A 19,998-nucleotide genomic window follows, 5' to 3' on the forward strand; every position below is an offset into this window, starting at 1 on the left:
TGTTCCCTGAGAGCTCAGTTTCAGTCAAAGCTTTTAATTCCACAGATGATTTCTCTATAGAAATTAGTCAAAACAGGGTTTTATAGAAAGATATGCATCACATAAAACATATTTGTGTCTCTGAGCAGATGCAGTCAGCAGATTTGTCAGACAATTACCGTTTCTTACATCATGGCACAATCGGTTTCATCTAGAAAGTTTTGTCCTTTTATAGAAAAACCCAAGATGTGTGTTAAATTCAATAGACTTAAATGTGATTTATTGGCGGGCTTTAGAGTGCGTGAGAACCTGCTATTCATAAAGACTTCAGATTTTATCATCAAAAACCTTAATTTCGAGATGAAGTTTAAAATGATCAGGGTGGAAATTTAGAAATTAATATTCATGATTTGCTATCATAACACCATCACATGCGGCTGAAACTGCTCCCAATAGTCTGTTGAACGGTTTCATTTGCCCTGTGTACTGGAAATTACAACCACAGATTTACAGATCAAAGAGTCAGCTTCTGAAAAGTGTTTACTCGCCAATAGCAAAGCTTCTTTGAATAGCGTCCAAACACTACATGAATTTTGTTTCCACACACTTCTGCTGCCACATTACTAGAAGTTGTGCCATTTTACTTCTACATTTGCATGGTCATCCAAAATAATGTAGATATTTTTGCATTTTAAATGAGGGCATTACACTCAAAAGGTGTACACCCTGCCTACATTGCATTTGTTCTCTACTCAAAATTAATTTAAACTACAGACACATAAAATTGCCATTGCTGCATTTATTCATTTTCAACAGTAGTGCCATATAATACTACTGTCAAATGAATATTTCTATTATTGGGCAAGTTTATTGCATGACAGGCTGAAAAAAATTAAGCAATTAAACTGGTGCAAAATGTGACTAAGACTTATGAATTTATAAACTTCAAGCACACAAAAAAAAATAGATTTGAACAAATTTATATCAAAGCCTCAAAATCAAAAACATTCCATTAAACTATTTTAACACAAACAGCTCAGAGCTGGTTTGTTTTGTGCAAATTAAAATGGAAAATTCAAAGTTCAATCAAGGTCTGTGTGCCTTTCCTCTGACGTTAACTTCTTTCAACTCGACAATTTTATTCTTCGCAATCTTTGAGTTAGATTAATACTGAAACTATTGGCAGCATGTGTATACGCACATATACCTGCAGTTGTAAACACAGCATTTCATCATTAGGTTTGCTTTTCCACTTGATGTGGTGAAGTCACAGTCATTTCAGTGCTTCAGGTGCGATTTCACACACACACTTTTTTTTTTTTTAGCATTTTTGGAGCATAACATGAGATCAAGAAAAGCAACTCCAAAAGATTGTATTTGGAATAATTCCCAATCTTTATTTGCATTACCATACAGAATACAAAAAGACAGATGTTTAGTTCTTGTAGCCTCGGCTGGCTCTGCGACCACGGGCACGCTCGAACTTCCTGCCTTTGGAGCGCACATAGGGCCTAGAGGAGAGACAAACATGCTCAGTTAAACGGTTCATCACAACGATCAACATTTATCAGACCGCCTCAAGCTCAGGAAGGCTTGAAAAGAAAGTTCACATTGATCCCTTACTTGGTGTGGCTGTGGGGGGTTCCAGGAGCTTTTCCAAAATGCCTGTACACCTCTCTGCCCTTACGGGGTCCTGTTTGCAAAAAAGACAGATGCTTTAACAATCTGGAGCTGAAACCCTCAAAATACAAACAATTAACCAACTCGTTCAGGAAAATGAGAAAGTTATTATAAACAAGAATTAGATTTATAATGAATTTGTTTTCTACACCAAGTATTCTTGGTTGGCACACACGTACCGGACAACAGAACGGTGCCCTGTCCTCTAGGTGCTGTGAGGGCCAGCTGGTCAAAGGTCATGATCTGTCCACCAGCCTTCAAGATCCTGTGGCGAGCACCGTCGGTCACTTTTAGGGCACACACCTGTGAGGCACAGGAAAGAGAAATAATGTTCATTTATATATCCAGACAACTTCACTGCATGTACTCACTGCTGGGTGAAAAACACCCTAAGTATTAAACATCATTTAAACATCCAAGTCATCTCTCCAAAACATACAATGGCGTAAAAATCGTGATGTTCCTGAAATTACTTTAAATAAATTTTAGGGATGCACAGATACTGGGCTTGCGTACTCGTACTAAGAAAAAAGAAATGCTCCCAATCCCATACCAACAACTGATACCAGGCAGATTGTGTACAGTGTTTGTGTCCAGAAACATCAACAACAGAGTATGATGTGGATAAAAGACAAGGCTGTCTATGAATGAAGTGAATGGATCTACTTAGTATTAAACAATATAGTAACGCCTACATAGCTGTGGTGCATGAGCTGATAAGAGAAATACACGCAGTGGATTGAGCGCACAGAGGCGTGAGCTTGTCGAGCACATCTCCAAACATCAGTGGAAAGTTTGTAGTACAGTTGGATGTCAAATGAAAGTAAAGTAACAAAGAATGTATTAACTTTCTGACGGTAAAGAGAGCGCACTTTTGTTGAATGCTCGATTGCTGACCATTCACTCAGCACACCTCATTTGAATTAAAACTAAATCGTATAAGCAAGTAAAACATGAATGGTTACCTGATTTTTTGTATAGGGAGTGGTTCCCTACATTATTACAGGACGTTTGAAAATAAAGAAGTTTCTTTATATGAAAATATTGGCATTGGACTCGTTCTGGAAAAAGTGGTATAGGTGCAACCCTAATGAATTGTATTACAACAACATAAGTACAATAGTACTATAGAGGGCAAAAGCCCAGTTCAGGAAGTAAAAACTCATTTTCTCCACTGGGAAAGCTACAAGGTTGTTAAATAATAGTATCTGCTACTGTTAAAGCTGTTAGCCTTATTTTTAACTTGATCCCTATTCTGACAGTAACTTTGCCATGTGGATGTTTCACATTTAATTCAATAATAGGAAAATAACATCTTATTTATCATTTAAATGTACATCTTCAAAATGCATGCAAATTACAATAAAGCACAACAGTTATCTCAGGGCTCTGCGGTGGTCAAAAGGGATTTAAACCGTGAATTCTGACACAATCTCTTTTTGTAAACTCAGATGTGGAGTCAGAAGGCAATTCAATTACCACACAAGATTGGTGTTTCTCAAAAAACAGTAGGTAATTCGGGCAGGAATTTTTACATAGATGGTGGGAGAAAAACAATGACATTCTGGATTAGGACGGCAATAAAATCAGACTAGCCGCAGTAAAAATGTAAAATGACACCATGAGAAACAATTACAGTGTAAATAAGGCTTTAGTTTTAAAAGTGTTTTGCAAGCAAAACAAGCAACTTCACAGTTACACCGCAGTCTTTTTTAGCTTCAGTATTCACAGGCCAAAGTCCATTTTGCGATTTCAATGTACATCTCTAATTCTCATTTATTGCTTTAAATGTTGCCAAATCCTGTGACATTCCATGTTATACAGTAAATTGCATTTTTCTGACTGGATTCTGCAATTCTTTGAATGCATGTGGGCTTTAACACAAAGCTTATAAGACATTAACCACACTTTCAATGTCGGTCTTACCTTCAGTTTAGGGATTTTGTGAATCCTGACATCATCTGTAATCGTTCCCACAACAACAGCAGTCAGGTTTTCACGGCCTGGAAGCTTCATCTTACGAATCTAAAGGCAAAGAAGAAACCTTTGCATGAGACAAATATACCAAGGTTTAAGTAGGGCTGTGTTCAAAATATTAATTTCCAACCAATTCTCATTTTGATGAACCAATATCAATTCTTAAAGGGATATTTCACCCAAAACTAAACATTCTGATCACCCTCAAGTTATTCTAAACATGTATGAGCTTTTGTTCTACGGAACTTAGATGATATTTAAAAGAATGTGGGTAACCAAACAGTTTCTGGTCCCCATTGACTACCATAGTATTTGTTTCATACTATAGAAGTCTATGGGGACCAGCAATTGTTTGGAACCCGATTTTTCAGTCTATACTGTTTCAAGGTGATGAACAAAACATTGTAGCACCTCCCATCCATTAAATCGCACTTTGTTACGTTTGATATGAAATAAAGCCTCAGCTTTCAAATTCTGCCAATTTGAAAACTAAATTAAACAAATGAATACCACTTTCAAGCCATATTGTCTCATGTAATTGCTCAGTCTTTCAACTGTTGAAATGCGTCAATAAAACAGCTAGAATTTTTTTTCCAGAGGAGCATTATGCTAAATGTATACAAATATATTCTATTTGTACTTAACCTGTTATTCACTATTTTAGGTATTTTTAATAAATTGACAACTACAGTTTAAAAGTCAAAATATTTTTTAAATTATTGTGATTAAAAAGTTATTGTAACAACTTCCATATGTAATGTAATTGTGTGCATATACATCAGTTAATTTTAACCTTTAATATTATAGTAATGGTTCCCTAAACAGTTTACAGCATTAGTTGAGATTTATTTTCCTTGAGAAAATTTGCCATGTACTGTACCTGATATATATATATATATAAATTAATCAATATCGAATCAAAGGCGCAAGCTTGTGAGTAGAAATCAAATTGTAAAATCTGTGTTAATACCCAGCCCAATTAATAACACGCAAAAGGTCATGTGTAAACGAGATCTACAAGAGTATTGCCTGCTACAGATTGTGATTTCAACACTGTATGACATAAATCTAATAAACTTGGGTATGACATGCATGTAGACAGTACAATGACACCTATTGAATAGTAGGCTACAACGCAAGTTAGTATAGAAGAATAACACATCATCAGCATGCACTATTGGTAAACAAATAGAGTAAGATGAATCAAACTTTGGCATTTGTGGTTTTTATGTGCACTGAAAAGAAGAAGAAAAAACCCAGAAGAGTAAACGAAAGAATATGGATGAGCTCATGGCTAGGGAAAGAGAGGCCAAATTGGCATAACAATTTTGTAAATGGAGCTTGAGGCAAGTAGTTATTAGTTTTAGCACCAAGTCGCATTGATTAACTTCAAGCACAGCATTTCAAGTTGCATTTGTATTGGCTAGTCAGTAGATGTAGGTCGTAGCAGCAAACACACTGTGAAATGATCAAGCAAAACTTCTGACACTGTCAGAAAATTATTGCAGGCAATCTTTGGTCGCAAGACCGTGACAAGACAACGGCCGTCTTTGAACCTCTAACTGTACGACGTAGGACCACCGCTTAGGAGCCATGACCACAGAAACTGCCACAATTGGTCATCTTTCGTCTGTGACAGGCCACAATCGTACAATGTGTACCGGGCCGACATAACCCTGGGGTTCAAACTCACCAGTCGGGAAATGGACAGAGGTGGGCGGTTGGTCTTGCTCATGAAGAGTCTCCTCAGAATGACCTTGTTGAAGGGAGCATCAGAACGACGAGACAGAAATCTGTACAACTACAACACACAACAAAAAGCAAACTGATCAAATGAAAAGGGAAAATTGACAACTGATCTAACTAGCCAGAGAAATGTAGAAATACGTTTTAAAACAGGAGTTTCTTGTTTGCTTATACGTGTTGAGTATCATGTTGTTTCTTACCTTGACCAAGAGCCTCAGGTAAATATCCTGACTTTTGGGCTCCTTCCTGTGAACCTTACGGTCCTTGTTGTGTCTGATGTCAACTCCCTGTGAGATTCCACAAAATACGTCAATTACACAACAATAAAAGCATCGTTTCACAGAACTGGAGAATTAGCACTTTCTCAATAAATTACACTAGCTTAAGAATTTACAAATATTTGAGCAAGAATGGTTAGCACAACGAAAAAAATAACTTGAAGTGAAAAACATCTTTACCATAATTCATATTAGTCTAAGATGAGCTGTAAGTTAACTCATGTGGCTGTGAGAGCCGAATACTGCTAGCACTAGTAAAGCTAGCTTAGCCAACACGAGTTTACTGTAGTGTTTTTCTTTCTGCCCAGTCAACTAAATTAAACATTAAACACCAGTATGTATTTGATCTATACATTTATAAACAGAAGATTAATGAGACAGTAACACGCTGTCGTCAGAGTATGCACGGCAAGTATTTTAAAACACGACAAATGAACGGGAGTCTCAGCTCTGCGGCCCGATGTGCGTTTGCCGGCATTTACTTATTAATTTCACACACTATCCACAATAATACCTATATCTATTCATTTATAGCGCTATGAAATGCTTCTAAACATCATCTGCGGCAGAATTAGAACAGATATCGCTGAGGATGGAGCAAGATTTTGGATACTGGTAAAATCCATAAGATATCAAGCTACCTACCATCTTGGACTCAGAGTGAAAAGGGAAAAAAGAAAGCTCGCGAGAGTACGTATAGCGAGATTACGGAACGCTATGAGTCATGTGACTGAAAAAGGCACGTCCGGATAGGCTCACGCTTTGTGTCACTGAAGAAAAAAGAAGAAAAGAAAAAAAAGGAAAGAAAAAAAAACATTTCAGTGTTGGATATGGTTGGTTGCAGAAAGAGAGATGAAACAGTCAAATTCATGCTAAACGCTGTTTAAGCAAACAAAATTAGCTAAATTAATAGTACAGCAGTGTGGTCAATCTTAGCTACATAAAGTTTAAAAGAGTTTGATTACAAAGTTATTATAATGAAGACATTATTATTGTGATAATTATAATTATAGCCCTATACATATAGGCCTATTATTCCTATAGTTTACTTTGAAAGATTCTATAAGATTCTATAAAATCTCTCTTAAAATCAGCATAAAACTAAAATTCACCTACATTTTCTGAATGCATGGATTTTAAGTGAACCATGTCATTTTTTTGGTTCCACTTTAAATTAAGTGTCTTTATGTAGGCTTCTAAAGACACCTGATTTAAAGTGTGACAATTTTTTTGACCTCATAATGTTTAACCGAACTAATTTCCCGCACCTGATTGTTTTCTTAATAATCCATTTCACTGTGAAAGAAAAGATCAGTCACTACTTCCGTTTCATTGCAACTACTAAAAGAATGAGTGGAAAAACTGAGGTAACAAAACATTTGTTTATTATGCAGCATAATTGATCATTTAAAATAAATATTATTTTATTTGTTCTATAGGAAACTGATTGGTTAAAATCTCATTGTTTAAAAAATCAGCCAGCTTTAATGCATCCCTTATAGTTGCATATGCATGTTGCATATTTAGATATTCAATGGCAAGCAGCTGTGGAATAAAGCCTAGCTCAGGAAGTCACTCTTCTGTTGCTTGAAATTACACAAGAAGACAGTCCAGCCAAGGGCGACTCCTCCAACAAAAACCGTACGAGCCACTGGCGGGATCAGGGAGAAGTTCACAGCCTGAGACATGAAGAATATAATTAGGAAACAAATGAAGAAGCATCTTAGAAAAAGACCTGACAGACATGAACAAATAGTATAGATACAGTACCTGCATTGCTGACCAGTACACCACCCCAGTCTACCAGGAAGAGAAACAAAGAGTAAATCAATGTGTCAAAATTGATCCAGAATTTACACTTGTGCAATTGCTTTTGTGCTCTTCAATGTTTACCTGATAAGAGGTCCAGAATTTATTTCTCCAGTCTTCAAGGGGATCCTCTGCACCCTCCAATGCGCTCAGCCCTTTAGAAGTATAATAAACACTTTAGTTTATCATTATTCATTCATTTGTGCACCAATATATATTTTTATATATATATTTCACCAATATGAAATTCCTGTTATTCCTTTTGCTGAGTGTATTTATTCCTGATTCTCACCAATGTAGAAAGCACTTATTGTCATAGGGGCTGCAAACAGCTGGTCTAGAAACACTTTGAGTGACACTCTTTTGGCCCCTCCCCCCGGAAACATCCTCTCCAGTCCTCGTAGCCAATGGTAATTGAAGTTAGCATGGAAGCAGAACCCAACCAGTGCCACCCGAGCGGTCTGGGCCCAGTCGATGCCGTGAAGCTGTGGAACATGTTGAACTGGAGTTGATGTTTTATTTTCTTCCAAGGCTTTTCCATTGCCTTCTGGGTCACTTATTTTGGTATTATAAGTCAGATCATCTGTCTTTGCTTCTCCAGCCACAGTAACTCCTTCAGTGGACATCTTAGATAGATCTTGTCCCATTCTATCTGGTTTGTGTTCTGTCACTTTGTCCTTAGCGTTTCCCATCATGCTTTGCTGAATGAGGTCCGCTGTGGCAAACAAAGTTGTGTATCCCAGCACATTAGGGATGTATGGATGGGATTTAAACAAAGTCCATGCTCTGTTCATGATGACCGCTGGACAAGGATAATAAAAGCAAATATTTCATTAAACTGAATAGGCTCAATCTACAATAAATGTCATTTGATCCTTTTAACTTAAGTCACCATTAAATCAAAATGCATATTTTTTTTTGCACCCCCACTTCCCCTCCCATTTGCAGCAACATCTCTTCTTTTCTCTGATTATGTGTTTACTGGCTTGAGAACCTGTCACTCACATCATGACATCACAGCAATAGCAATCCACAAGAGATGCTACTCACTGCAGAGCCAATGGGTGGAGCTTGACGTCCAGCTCCGCCTCACTGAACTTAATGGGTGGAGCTAGATGCCCCCCACCCACACACTAACCCTATTGCTAAACATAACTCTGCCCATTATGTCCAGAGAAGGAGAGCTGGACGTCAATTGGCTCTGCAGTGAGCACCACTTGAACCATTCCTGATGGAAAAATTAAAGTCCCAGCATACATTTTTTTCTTGTTCAATGCTGTTCCACTCAGATCAAAATAGGGAAGAAAAGACTATAGCAACTTCTGTTTTTAATGCTGACTTTAAAGTTTTTTAATTAGTTACAAATGACAATTTAAGTTTATAATATGTTTTTTTTGTAACTCACCATGTAGCTGTCCTGTTTTAAGAATGAATGACAAATCTCAAGGTTCACTCTGTTGTATCCCTCTGATTGATTCTTGTACACAAAGCGGATTGGTCAAACATAGACCAATCAGAGTTTGTTTTGAGGTACAAAGTTCAAAGTAGCAAGAATGAGTGTTTATGATAAGGTTTATCAGTGCCAGAATGTGAGAAAAGAACACATGGTGAGAACCAGGGAACATTTGAGGGAATGTATAAAGGGACATTTTTTTTAAATAATCAGTTTATAAAACATCCTTCTGCTTAATAGTAAAACACATTATAATCATACACAATGAAATGCAGAAATCAGATACAACGTGAAGTATATGAATCTCACCGATGTTAAACTTGAGAGAAGAACATTCTTACACCAGGCTGAAAGCAGAGCTTCTTCAAAACCAACAGAGAACATGTGCAGCAGTGACATGTGAGAAGCTGCACTAAATATAGAGAAGAGTCTCCTGTACACATGCACCCCACTGCTCATGTTACCATAGTGCTGAATGATAAAGGACCAATAATTCATATAACCAATGAATCTCACAAAAATGCAAGCAAGATGCCATTAGCAATTTAACATCTGGTTCAGTGTTGTTAACGGACACTGAAAATATCACAAAATGCATTTGTTATATGAAATAAGATAGAATATAATGAAAAACTTGAACTTTTAAACTTAAATAAAAATGTGAAATAAAATAAGAAGTTTAGTACAAGAACTAAAAATTAAATAAAAATTGATTAAAGCTAAATAGAGATATTTAAATTAAATGTGTCTTACGAAATACTATTTTCACACTGTCGCTAGTTAAATTTGTCTATTAACAACATCCAATATAGAGCACATGAGAATTCTTTTTTTCTTTTCTTCATTTTTGATCGAGCTATCCCTTTAAGAATTAATTTCAAATACGATGCTCTAATGTGGATATAGATGGTAGACTATCTTAGTTTCTTTAAACTCATTTATTAAGCATTCATAGTTCAATTTAATATGTTCCTGCTTTGAATCACGTCATATTCCCTGTCCTCCGGACCACGTTCCATTATGTTGAACGTCCCCATAGATATGTAAAAATAACATTTTGTCTGAGGGCTGAAATGTGAAGGCAATTTGTGTGTGGCAACCAGTAGAGCTCTTAGACAGGAGAATGTGTTAATGAGGATCTGAGATTAAAGAGATCAATTAAAGGCCCGTTAAGCGCTTAACTGGTGCGCTGTGTTTGCTAACACTTAACAAGCGCTGTTTTTGACAATGCTCAAGGAGACCGCACGGCACGAACCAGTTGACTTCTAGGTAATTGCTTTTCTTTTCATTCTGCTGCACTTCTCTGTCCTCTTTAATGGCGTGGTCGTGCCACCCTTTATCTAAGCAGACAAAGCATCGTTCACTGTGGCATCATCACTGATGAATCAATGCCACCCTCCCCTCGGTCATTCATTCACTCTCTCTCTGTCTCTCGGTCAGTCAGGGTGCAGGACTGGATCACCTGTGCAAAGTCTTCTGGTTCGCATTTCAAAAGTGGCTTCTTACTGAGTAACAGAAGGTAGGTGGTGCTTTCATATAGAAAGATTGATTATCAGGCTTTTGGAGATCTAAATCTTAATTTGATGCTATGCTGAATGTTATATTTCTGCTCCTTTAGTTTTACAAAATGTTAATATACTGATAAGCTATCAACATTCATTGGCAATTTAGCAAACAACTACTGAATCTGATGTGATATTATCTTATTTTTTCTCTCTTTCTTCAATGCCCCTCATATTTTATCCTAATTTTATCCTCAAAGATATGCGTCCATCTAGTATTTTGACCTTTGAGCCAGGGCCGGAGCATGGAGTGCCATGGGGTCGGGATCTTTTTACTTTCGTGACCTCAGCAGCTGGTCACATGATGAGGACTTTGCAAAAACCACGTAAAAACAAGCCATCAAAACGACAAGTCAATCATCGTAGGTTTCTACACAACATGATACAGAGGTATGTTGTATACAGTATATAGCCTATGTATATGCTTGAAAGAACATTCCACTTTTTTTGGAAATAGGCTCATTTTCCAACTCCCCTAGAGTTAAACAGTTGAGTTTTACCGTTTTCGAATCCATTCAGCCGATCTCCGTGTCTGGCGGTAGCACTTTTAGCATAGCTTAGCATAGATCATTGAATCTGATTAGACCGTTAGCATCTCTCTCAAAAAAATGACCAAAGAGTTTCAATATTTTTCCTATTTAAAACTTGACTCTTCTGCAGTTACATAATGTACTAAGACCGACAGAAAATAAAAAGTTGCCATTTTCTAGGCCAGTATGACTAGGAACTATACTCTCAATCTTGCGTAATAATCAATAAACTGTGCTGCCGTACCAGCAGGCAATGATATTACAAACAGTGCTGGTCACGTTGGAAGTTACCGGGCTGGGGACTATTTTCAGGCGCTGCGTAATTCCCAAAAAAGTGGAGTGTTCCTTTAAGAATCAACGATTGATTCATTATTGCAGTGATTATTATGTTTCTAGCATGTTATATGTTTGGCAACAGTTCTTCTAACCAGAATTGATGGAGGGTGAAGCTTTTCATTTCTTAAACAACCATGTAGGAAGACACATCATATACGACAATGTCAAGATTCATCAGCCTCAAACTGTGAAAGAATGGTTGGGAGCGAGCATAGAGAATCATTTTCACACATGAATCAGCACCTCTGTGTCCAGACCATTCATTGAAAGTCTTTGGGATGTGCTGGAGGATAAACATTGTGATGTAATTTCCATCAAGAAATTTCCATCCGTTTTTGGTCAAGATCATTATACATATTACCAAGGCTGCATTTATTTGATCAAAATAACAGTAAAACAGTCATATTTTGACTTATCTATTTTAAAATAATGAAAATATTTAATTTTATTCTTTAGATGGAATATTTTTTAGATGCCATTTTTCTTAAATATATACATGCATGTGTGTGTATTTATATATACAAAATAATTATACACAGTACACACACATATATTATGTAAACACAAACTTTTATTTTGGATGCGATTAATCGTTTCACAGCTCTTATATACCGGTGTGTGTATATATATATATATATATATATATATATATATATATATATATATATATATATATATATATATATATATATATATATATATATATATATATATATTAAATGATTATAACTAATATATATTCCATCCGCCTCTACACAGGAAATTTGCAGAAATAGAAGCAGCGAACCATAAGCTGGCTTCTGCTTTATTTTCGACTGAAAAACTCCCAGATCATCTAACACCCACTCTGTCTCGCATTGCAAAAGAAGTCACAGACCAGTCACCTAAACCCTCAAAAAAAGGTAAAAGAGCTTACTTTTTATTTTCAGAACTGGTTTGTTCTGGTCTGGAATCAGTTTGATGACTCCTTGTTCTGTTTTCTACAGCTATTGAAACTTTTATAAATGCTGACAAAACTGAAGGTCTTCCTGAACAACAAGAAGATGTCTGTGACCTCTGGACATCGGACAGTCTTATGGAGACCAATGTGGCTGATAAAAGTTTCTCACAGTGCAAGTCCTTCAACAGTACAGGCACAAATCTGAGAACTGAAAAAAACTGTAATGCTGCAATAAAACACAACCCTGGACACATAATTGAAGGCAACAGCGTCGAAAGGCAACCGCCATCTAGTGATTTAGAAAGCTTCGAGGAGAGCGTGTCCTCCTGGTTGGGAAGCATTGAAAGAACGTATCCGAAACCATGTCTCTCCAAACACTCGGACATGAAGTTGTTCCCCACAGGTGTTGAAGTGTCAGACCTCTCACCCACTTCCCCGGTGATTTCACTTTTGTCTTTGGATTCATGCGATTTGGAGGTTCAGATGCTCATTGATGCTGAGCACGGCGTCCAAACGCAAGATCGCACAATCGTTGAGAGTCTTCAAATGGATATAATTGATGACTTTGAATTACTGGATTGTTATGATAACCATGAAGATCTGCTGATCCAAAACAGTGATCCTAAATGTAAAATGGCTGAGTGGATGGTTCACAGTGAAGAGGATTTACAGGAAGCCAGCGCATTTCCAAGCTCTCTGGATTCAGACGCAGAGAACCTGACAGGTTTTGGCGTTGGAACCAGCAATTTAAGCCAAAACGGTCAAGAATTTGAATTTGATGTTCTCTGCAATCAGGAGCCACATAGACGTAGTTTTCATCACAATCAAACAAACTATTCGATGAACCACAATAACATCCTAGAGGGCCATTTTGGTAGGGTTGAGCCTTGCACGAGGACGAATGGAAAGGAGGATGGTTACTCAGATACAGATGTGTCTGCCTTGGATGGTATTGTTTCAAGCCACCACATGTTCCCGGCGCATGAGAATCAGCTGGACTCTCAATCCAAACGGATTGACCATGACATCTGGGAACAACAGCCTCTAAAAAGCTCACACAAGAACTCTTCAAGTCAAGAAACGGATCAGTATCTTATGATGCAAGACACTGATATCAGAAATTTTGTACAGGTTGAGAATCTCAACCAGACTGGATCAGGTCTGCAGTGCCCCATAATGTGTTGCCTTGAAGGCTTTTGCTATCATAAAGGAGAGTCGTGTTTTTACTCCAAATTCAGAGGCAATCAGAGTAGTCACAACTTTGAGGGCGTGGCTAGATCTTTCCCGGCTACATTACATAAGATCCACCCCACTCCAATTCCAACTCCGCCTCTAGATGATGATTGGTTGTTCAGTAATATTGTTGCAGAGGACGAGCTGAATAATACATTTGGAAAGTACAGGTCCGTCACTGGACAGTAATGTAGTTATGAAATGTGTGCATGAATTTGATTGTATTGTTTGATTATTAAGTTTGGTTATTTATCGTTGCTAGGTAAATTTTCAATTCAATAGGAATCTGTGCGATCAGGAGTTTCGTTTGAGGGTGAAAAAGTTCCCCAAGCAAAATTTGCTTATGTTTAAGTTGGTCACATGACTGGTTGGTCAATGAACAACAGAAAGCTGCTTGGTTTGAATGTGCTGATACAAACCAAACGCTATTGATATTTTGACCACACCTTTATTGCGTTCATGATTTTATGATCATTTCTGTGAAATGTTCTTGTCCGTGTTGTGAAATGAATTTCTCAATTAGTGAAATATTTTTCTGTAATAAAGACTGTATAAGTATTGTAATATTTTAGGGACTAGGACTCTTTAAATCATAAATGTAATAAAAAAAAGTTATAAATACATTGATTGTTATACATTTACATTATGAACATGAATTAAACTGTTTTAGAGGGGTCCTATAATGCTTTTCCATGTTGCTGTTTGAGCATAAAAAATAAAAAAAATAAAAAAAATACCTTGCTGTTACTCATATAATCCACGCCCGCACGGAATCCGCAAAAAATGTGTGAGGCCTGGTTTAGAGAAGATTGTCGCTATGTCAAAGTTTTACATTTCTAAAACTCATTTGTTTGACCTCCCTAAGGCTGACAAACTTAAGAGTGGTTAAAACTTAAACGCTGCGCAAGAACCGCTTGTTTTCTGTTGCTTTTGTAAACTCTCGCTTTTGTAAGACGGTGCACCGCTCCTTAGGAAAATTAACCATGGTTTTGTGACCGATTACCGTTTGTATTACCTCAGTTTTCCAACAAATATCACGATTAAATGGTGTATAACATTGTATTTATAATGTATAAGATTACAAAAAAAAACACACCACTCTGAAACGTCCTGTGAAATCCGTGCTTGCAAAGTCTGTGCATGAAATCCGTTCTGCACGATCCTCTTGTTCGTTAACAATGTCAGGGTCTGAATCGGGCTTGAATTGGATTGAAATTGACGCCATCCTCAATATTTACACTAGAGAACTCACAGTTATTTCCTGAACACACGCTAAGCGCTGCCAATCACAACACACTGGGCCAGCTAACCAATCACAGCACATTTCGGAAGGAGGCGCTTCATCAAAATCGGTGTGTTCGAGCCAGATTGGGGAAAGGGGTGCTGTAATAATGTAAAATGTGTGAAAAATAATGCGTTTTTTGAACAATCAAGCATGAAAACATATTCTAGTTCACCCCAAAAAATTAAATCAAGACTTCGTAAAAGGGCATAATAGGGCACCTATAACTTTGTCTAAATGTTTATTATCAATTTGAAAGATGATTTATTGGTTTATAATTTTATTGTTAAAAAATAATGTTAAACTTAGCATACTGCGAAACAAAAAAAAGACTGTTTCATTTAGTCAAATTCAACTATGATTTAACCATTTATAATCTAGTTTTGGTTAATAAACTGATAATTGATTTTTTCATTGTATTCTTAGGTGGTCCTCCACATTTACTGTACTGATGGTGAATCGTTGATAGCGTGTTCGTGTGAAAATAAACCAAACTGATTTCAAAACCAATGGTATATTGAAAATTCACCCCGGTCTCATTTTATCATTATAGCAAAATAAAGCAAAAGATCAAATAAATTACATGGTTAAAAATTCAAGTTCCACAGATGCAAAAAAGCACACAGTCCTTTTCAGAAACACCTCAGATACACACACACATCTCCCCTGGAGTGTCAATACCTTTTCATACATATTCTCTGCTATTTTCCACTCATCTCAAACTGGTTCAAAGCTGACTCATTTATTAAACTAGAATATAGGACTTGAGAAATACGACTGTTTTTATTTTATTTTATTCAAATGCTCTCCTAATTGAATTTTTGAGTTTGCAGCTCTGCAAATCTATCTGATAAATGCACAAATCGATCAAAATGACTTTGTACATTTGTCAGTGACAAAACACATTTTAGCAGCAATGTTGAGTTGCTTGAAAGGCAAACAGTCAGAGACATTATAGGCAGATATAATTTACGAATGTGTTTTAACATGGACAAATAAGTATTGAATAAAAACAATGTTGTACAAGGCTTGAGTCTTTTGGCTTGCGTGTGTGATTTTATCATTTTGCCTTTAACAGCATGGTTTCCTCCCTTTTAGTCAACATTTTACAACTGCACACAATTCCAGCTTGATTCTAGAGATCGGCAATTAAAAATACACTAAAATTTGAACATTATTGGGGCAAATAAAACAAATAAAGTATCAAAATGTGATCTATTACAGACATTTTACATACAGTGTAATCTGATATGAAAACCCTGCTTTCCGATTCATAGGACAGATACAGTGGCAAGTAGTAATAACTGTGGTAATAACAGCGCAATAAACCCATCAGGGAATCAAAGAACCTTGTAATTTCACAGGCTGAACAGATCTTAAATATCTTCTAATACTTATTGGTGACAAACGATTATTATTCACAGTTTAATACTGCTAAATTGAATCACTTGAAAAACTATCAAGTGTAAGCCTGCGTATCAATACTGTAAAATAAATATTGTTTCAACTCAAAAAGTATGTTTATGTACTGCCTTAAAATGTTAAGTTTAGTCAACTTGTGACAACTTGGATATTTGAGTTGACTAAACTTAAATTAAGGCAGAACAAACACTTTAAGTTAAAACAACAATTCTTTTTTGAATTTGCTCATCACCATACAACAATATCTAAGAATGAAGATATTAGAGACATAAATACAGTGAAGGTTAAGAAAACTTTCATTTGACATGCCAAAGGATTCATCAATTAAATGAAAACAACCAATAAGCAATTGTATTCTAAAATGTATCACATCGCTTGCCTGTATGAAAAAAGCACCTGTGAGAAGGATGTCTGAGTCAGATTATTGTTCAGCGAGACCTAATATTGCAATTTATTTATCCAATTCCAGACCTCGTTCTTATTATTTCACTGATTTTCAATGGAATCCATTTAGTATATTCTGCAGATATACTACAGGCACTGTTGACATGCATACAGCTAGAATAATGTCCCTTTTGTCATCCATATGCCTCCGATTGTGTTCAACATAAACACTTTGATCCATAAATATTTACCACATTCAAAAATGATCAAACAATCAAACAAAATACAATATGTCCTTTTGATAAAAAAAAAAAAAGTTACATTGATATAATGATATAATTAAGGAGCAACTAGCAGCCTTTGACCCCTGGGAAAAACAGGCAAGATGTCATATGTTCACGTCTTCCAGGTTCATAACTCTCAGAAATCCTGATAACAGACTTCTCACTCTTGTCAAAATGGTCTCAAACGCATGTGTTTGTGTTTGGTGTGTTATATTCTTTGAGGCCCACTGCAGCTTATATGGTGAAAGTATGACTAATACTTTCTTTTTTTTTTATTCCGTCCAGTGTTACTAACTGATAAAATAGTGTAAACCCACCTTACCCTCAAAAGATCTTTCATTTTGCCTTGTTTTCACTTAAATTGCAAACTATACAACAAACATGTCATGTCTATGTGCAGCGGAAAAAAAATACAAAACAAAATAAATAGACTGCATACTGGAATTCTCTTAATTGATAAAAAATTACAACGAGTCAGTAGTCTGAAACTTGAGCCGATGGTTTAAGACATAAATTAAGAAATCCTAACTACCTATCTATGTCACTACCCACAAAAGCATCCCTTTAGAGCGACCTAACTATCTACACACAGTTTCTAAGAGGGAACGATCTGCAGCACAGATACCCTGAACTTAACAGGGAGTTGAACTGATAACTAAAGTTTGAATGAGATCAGAGCAGGTATATTTCAAATATCTAATAACTTTTACTGCTAAATCTATATGGAAGTGAAATCTGTCAACTTTGGCTGCTTTTTTTGTTCGTTAGAAGTTTTTTTTCTTTTTTCTTTTTCTTTTCTTATGGTCAGGTTATGGCTAAGATAAAAAAGCTATCATGGATGGCTCGATTTTGTAGCGTATTCATTTAATAGAACAGCATTATTATCTTTCTCACTTTTCTGTCTGTTTAATACAATCAAAGCTTTGTGCACATAAATTGTCATCTATGGAAGCTCCTTGTTACCTCAGAGTAAAAAATAAAAAAGTAACTGTGCGATAAAGTTGAACTCTTTCCCCGCCATTGACAGAATTTCCCGGCTTTCCGTGTTTACACTGTTATATGTTACGCATCCTCTGGAAGAATAAAATAGCAGAGGCTCTGTCCTTTCTTTTGATATATTGCATTATGTTCAGATATTCATTCAACATAATACTCTGGGGGACATTAAATTATTGTGAAAATAATCCAAAATGCTGGCGTTGAATGCTAACTTACATAAAACACACCGGCGGGGAAAGAGTTAAAATAAGAAATATTCACACTGTGAGATACAAAGTCGCAATTACGAGATATTGCGCTGCATCGTGAGTTATAAAGTCACAATTAGTAGAAACAAACTCACAACTGCGAGACACGATATTGAGAAAGAAAATTGCAAGATGTAGTCACACTGCGATATAAAGTCACAATTACAAGATATAAAGTCACATTTCGACATGTAAGGTGTGAGTTGTAAAGTCACAACTGTGAAAAACAAACTTGCAACTGTGAGATGTAAAGTCGCAATTAGCAAAAAAACTCGCAATTGCGAGATGTAAAGTCACAATATTGAGAAAGCGATTACAATATATAAAGTCACTTTTTGAGATATTAGGTCACATTGTGATTTATAAAGTCGCAAATGCAAGGAACAAACTTACAACTGTGAAATGTCAAGCCACAATATTGAGAAATAAAGTCGCAATTATGAGAATCAGAGTCGCAACTGTGACATTTAAAGTGGCAAAGTACCCTTTTTTTTTCTTTTACTCTGGGGTGGAAATGGGCTTCCATAATTATCATCTTTGCCTTTGCCGAATCATGTTTAACAAAAAGCAAAGTTGTCTATTTATCTGAAGTAGAGCTATCACTTCTAAAATTTAAAACACAGATAATCTAAAATACCAAAGAGATATCCTTGTACCTGTTCAGTTCTCAATTTCTTCAAACATGACATTATTTTAGAAGTGAGCGAGAGAAAGTTTCTCAGGCCTTTGAGGGTTTGATGGCTTGTGCGACTACAGACGATGCATATTAGCCTGATGGTGGATCATCTGTGCAATACCAAATGGCCTTTGATTGCCATTACATGCTAATTTCTCCTAAACACATGGCTTTTGATTGATTAAAAGAGTTTGAGGTGGCCATCATAATTTTGCCACATGAAGCCTGATATACAGTACTTGTATTTCCCAATAAATGTTGGGAAATTAAGTTCCCCCCCCCCACACACTTTAAAAATGCAGTCCTTACTCACTGCTTGTTTGGTTTAAACAGCGCTATAAGAATACTGCATCCGGCTTTCTCCATCTTGCATGCTAATTCATCTGTTCATTTAAAATCAATAAATCACATGAACTACTTTCAAGTTTATGTGTGACTGCATGGATGTTCTGTTATGTGTACGATTGCGAAAGCTATGCGAGTTAAACCAGTAAAACTGTTTATCTTTCACTCCTCCCCCTTCTTATTCAGCGTCTGTAAGGCTGTAGGCGGGAGGGGGTCCCAGGGCGTTGTCTGAGGGTGTGGGGGTACCCGGCGGGCCGCTGGATGGGGTGGGGGAAGCACCTGGATCCTCAGAATCAGAGTTCTCCTGAGAAAGGTCATCCACCAGAGCCCTCCGGCCACCACGCATGGAGAGAGGGAGCGGAGCTCGCCTGAGACAGAAACAGAGAATAGAATCACATGCAATTCATACACAGAACGCGAAATACATAGACAGTGTCCCCGAAATATATTTGGCTATTTTTAGACAATTACTGTGTCACACGAACTGCATATTGCAATAAAAATATTGCAAACAATGATAACATTCTCTAGCCGTTTTTGCAGTATAGCAATTGATTGTGCTATAAAGAGTACAGAATCTCCGGATCAAAACACAGAAAAAAAAGGAGCAGAAACAAGCCATAAAAGCTTATGCGCATTGTAGTCTTTGAAAAAAAACAACTTGATTTTCTCAGCTTTTGTTTAAAATGTTGCTTTTTTATGAAACTTGAACCCACATTCAAGAGTTGATAAAAAAGAATGCATGACGTTGTGTTCTTTCTTTTGATATACTGTATGTTCAGATATTCTGGGGGTTATGAAATTGTTGTGAAAATTATCAAAAATGCTGGTGGTG

General features: G+C 36.5%; 3 protein-coding genes across 10 annotated transcripts in view; all 3 read right to left on the reverse strand.

Moving 5' to 3' along the window:
- Window positions 1-1,350: 1,350 nt before the first annotated feature.
- rpl18 (ribosomal protein L18) lies at window positions 1,351-6,365 on the reverse strand. Of its 2 annotated transcripts, none has more exons than XM_079624885.1 (7): window positions 6,306-6,365; window positions 5,583-5,669; window positions 5,330-5,437; window positions 3,586-3,684; window positions 1,839-1,962; window positions 1,603-1,672; window positions 1,351-1,490 (listed from the first exon to the last, which is right to left on the reverse strand). In XM_079624885.1, exons 1-7 carry the CDS (start codon window positions 6,306-6,308, stop codon window positions 1,415-1,417), a joined length of 567 nt encoding a protein of 188 aa, XP_079481011.1. In that variant the 5' UTR covers window positions 6,309-6,365; the 3' UTR covers window positions 1,351-1,414. The 2 variants fall into 2 exon arrangements, with proteins under 2 accessions (XP_079481011.1, XP_079481012.1); XM_079624886.1 differs by having other exon boundaries at window positions 5,841-6,315.
- Window positions 6,366-7,029: 664 nt separating this feature from the next.
- Window positions 7,030-15,328, reverse strand: LOC307005145 (mpv17-like protein). Of its 3 annotated transcripts, XM_079624994.1 has the most exons (6): window positions 9,232-9,275; window positions 8,875-8,946; window positions 7,762-8,271; window positions 7,554-7,624; window positions 7,431-7,460; window positions 7,104-7,339 (listed from the first exon to the last, which is right to left on the reverse strand). In XM_079624994.1, exons 3-6 carry the CDS (start codon window positions 8,261-8,263, stop codon window positions 7,220-7,222), a joined length of 723 nt encoding a protein of 240 aa, XP_079481120.1. In that variant the 5' UTR covers window positions 8,264-8,271; window positions 8,875-8,946; window positions 9,232-9,275; the 3' UTR covers window positions 7,104-7,219. The 3 variants fall into 3 exon arrangements, with proteins under 3 accessions (XP_079481121.1, XP_079481120.1, XP_079481119.1); XM_079624995.1 differs by lacking the exon at window positions 8,875-8,946 and having other exon boundaries at window positions 7,030-7,339; window positions 9,232-9,294; XM_079624993.1 differs by lacking the exons at window positions 8,875-8,946; window positions 9,232-9,275 and adding an exon at window positions 14,620-15,328.
- The window catches only part of myh14 (myosin, heavy chain 14, non-muscle), a 43,110-nt gene continuing 38,415 nt past the window's right edge, over window positions 15,304-19,998 (reverse strand). For 3 of the 5 annotated variants that reach the window (XM_079624990.1, XM_079624987.1, XM_079624988.1), the window contains one exon: window positions 19,095-19,531. In XM_079624990.1, the coding sequence (XP_079481116.1) occupies window positions 19,342-19,531 (190 nt within the window). In that variant the 3' untranslated portion in view covers window positions 19,095-19,341. Of the gene's footprint in view, window positions 17,969-18,048; window positions 19,532-19,998 lie in introns of those variants that run through there. The other 2 variants (XM_079624989.1, XM_079624986.1) reach the window with 1 other exon arrangement.

The sequence above is a fragment of the Phoxinus phoxinus genome (assembly GCF_949152265.1).
Source record: "Phoxinus phoxinus genome assembly, chromosome: 10".
Taxonomy (NCBI): domain Eukaryota; kingdom Metazoa; phylum Chordata; class Actinopteri; order Cypriniformes; family Leuciscidae; genus Phoxinus; species Phoxinus phoxinus.

Bases quoted from the DNA above. Each gene is read 5' to 3' on its own strand.
- rpl18 (XM_079624885.1), bottom strand. The intron at 5,438-5,582 runs GTAAGAAACAAC...TGTGTGTTGTAG, and splicing joins ACCTGAGGCTCTTGGTCAAG to TTGTACAGATTTCTGTCTCG. The intron at 1,673-1,838 runs GTACGTGTGTGC...TTTTGCAAACAG, and splicing joins GGGCACCGTTCTGTTGTCCG to GACCCCGTAAGGGCAGAGAG.
- LOC307005145 (XM_079624993.1), bottom strand. From the start codon at position 14,665: ATGCACAGACTTTGCAAGCACGGATTTCACAGGACGTTTCAGAGTG. The intron at 7,625-7,761 runs GTGAGAATCAGG...ATACTTCTAAAG, and splicing joins AATAAGTGCTTTCTACATTG to GGCTGAGCGCATTGGAGGGT. The intron at 7,461-7,553 runs GTAAACATTGAA...TCTTCCTGGTAG, and splicing joins AATTCTGGACCTCTTATCAG to ACTGGGGTGGTGTACTGGTC.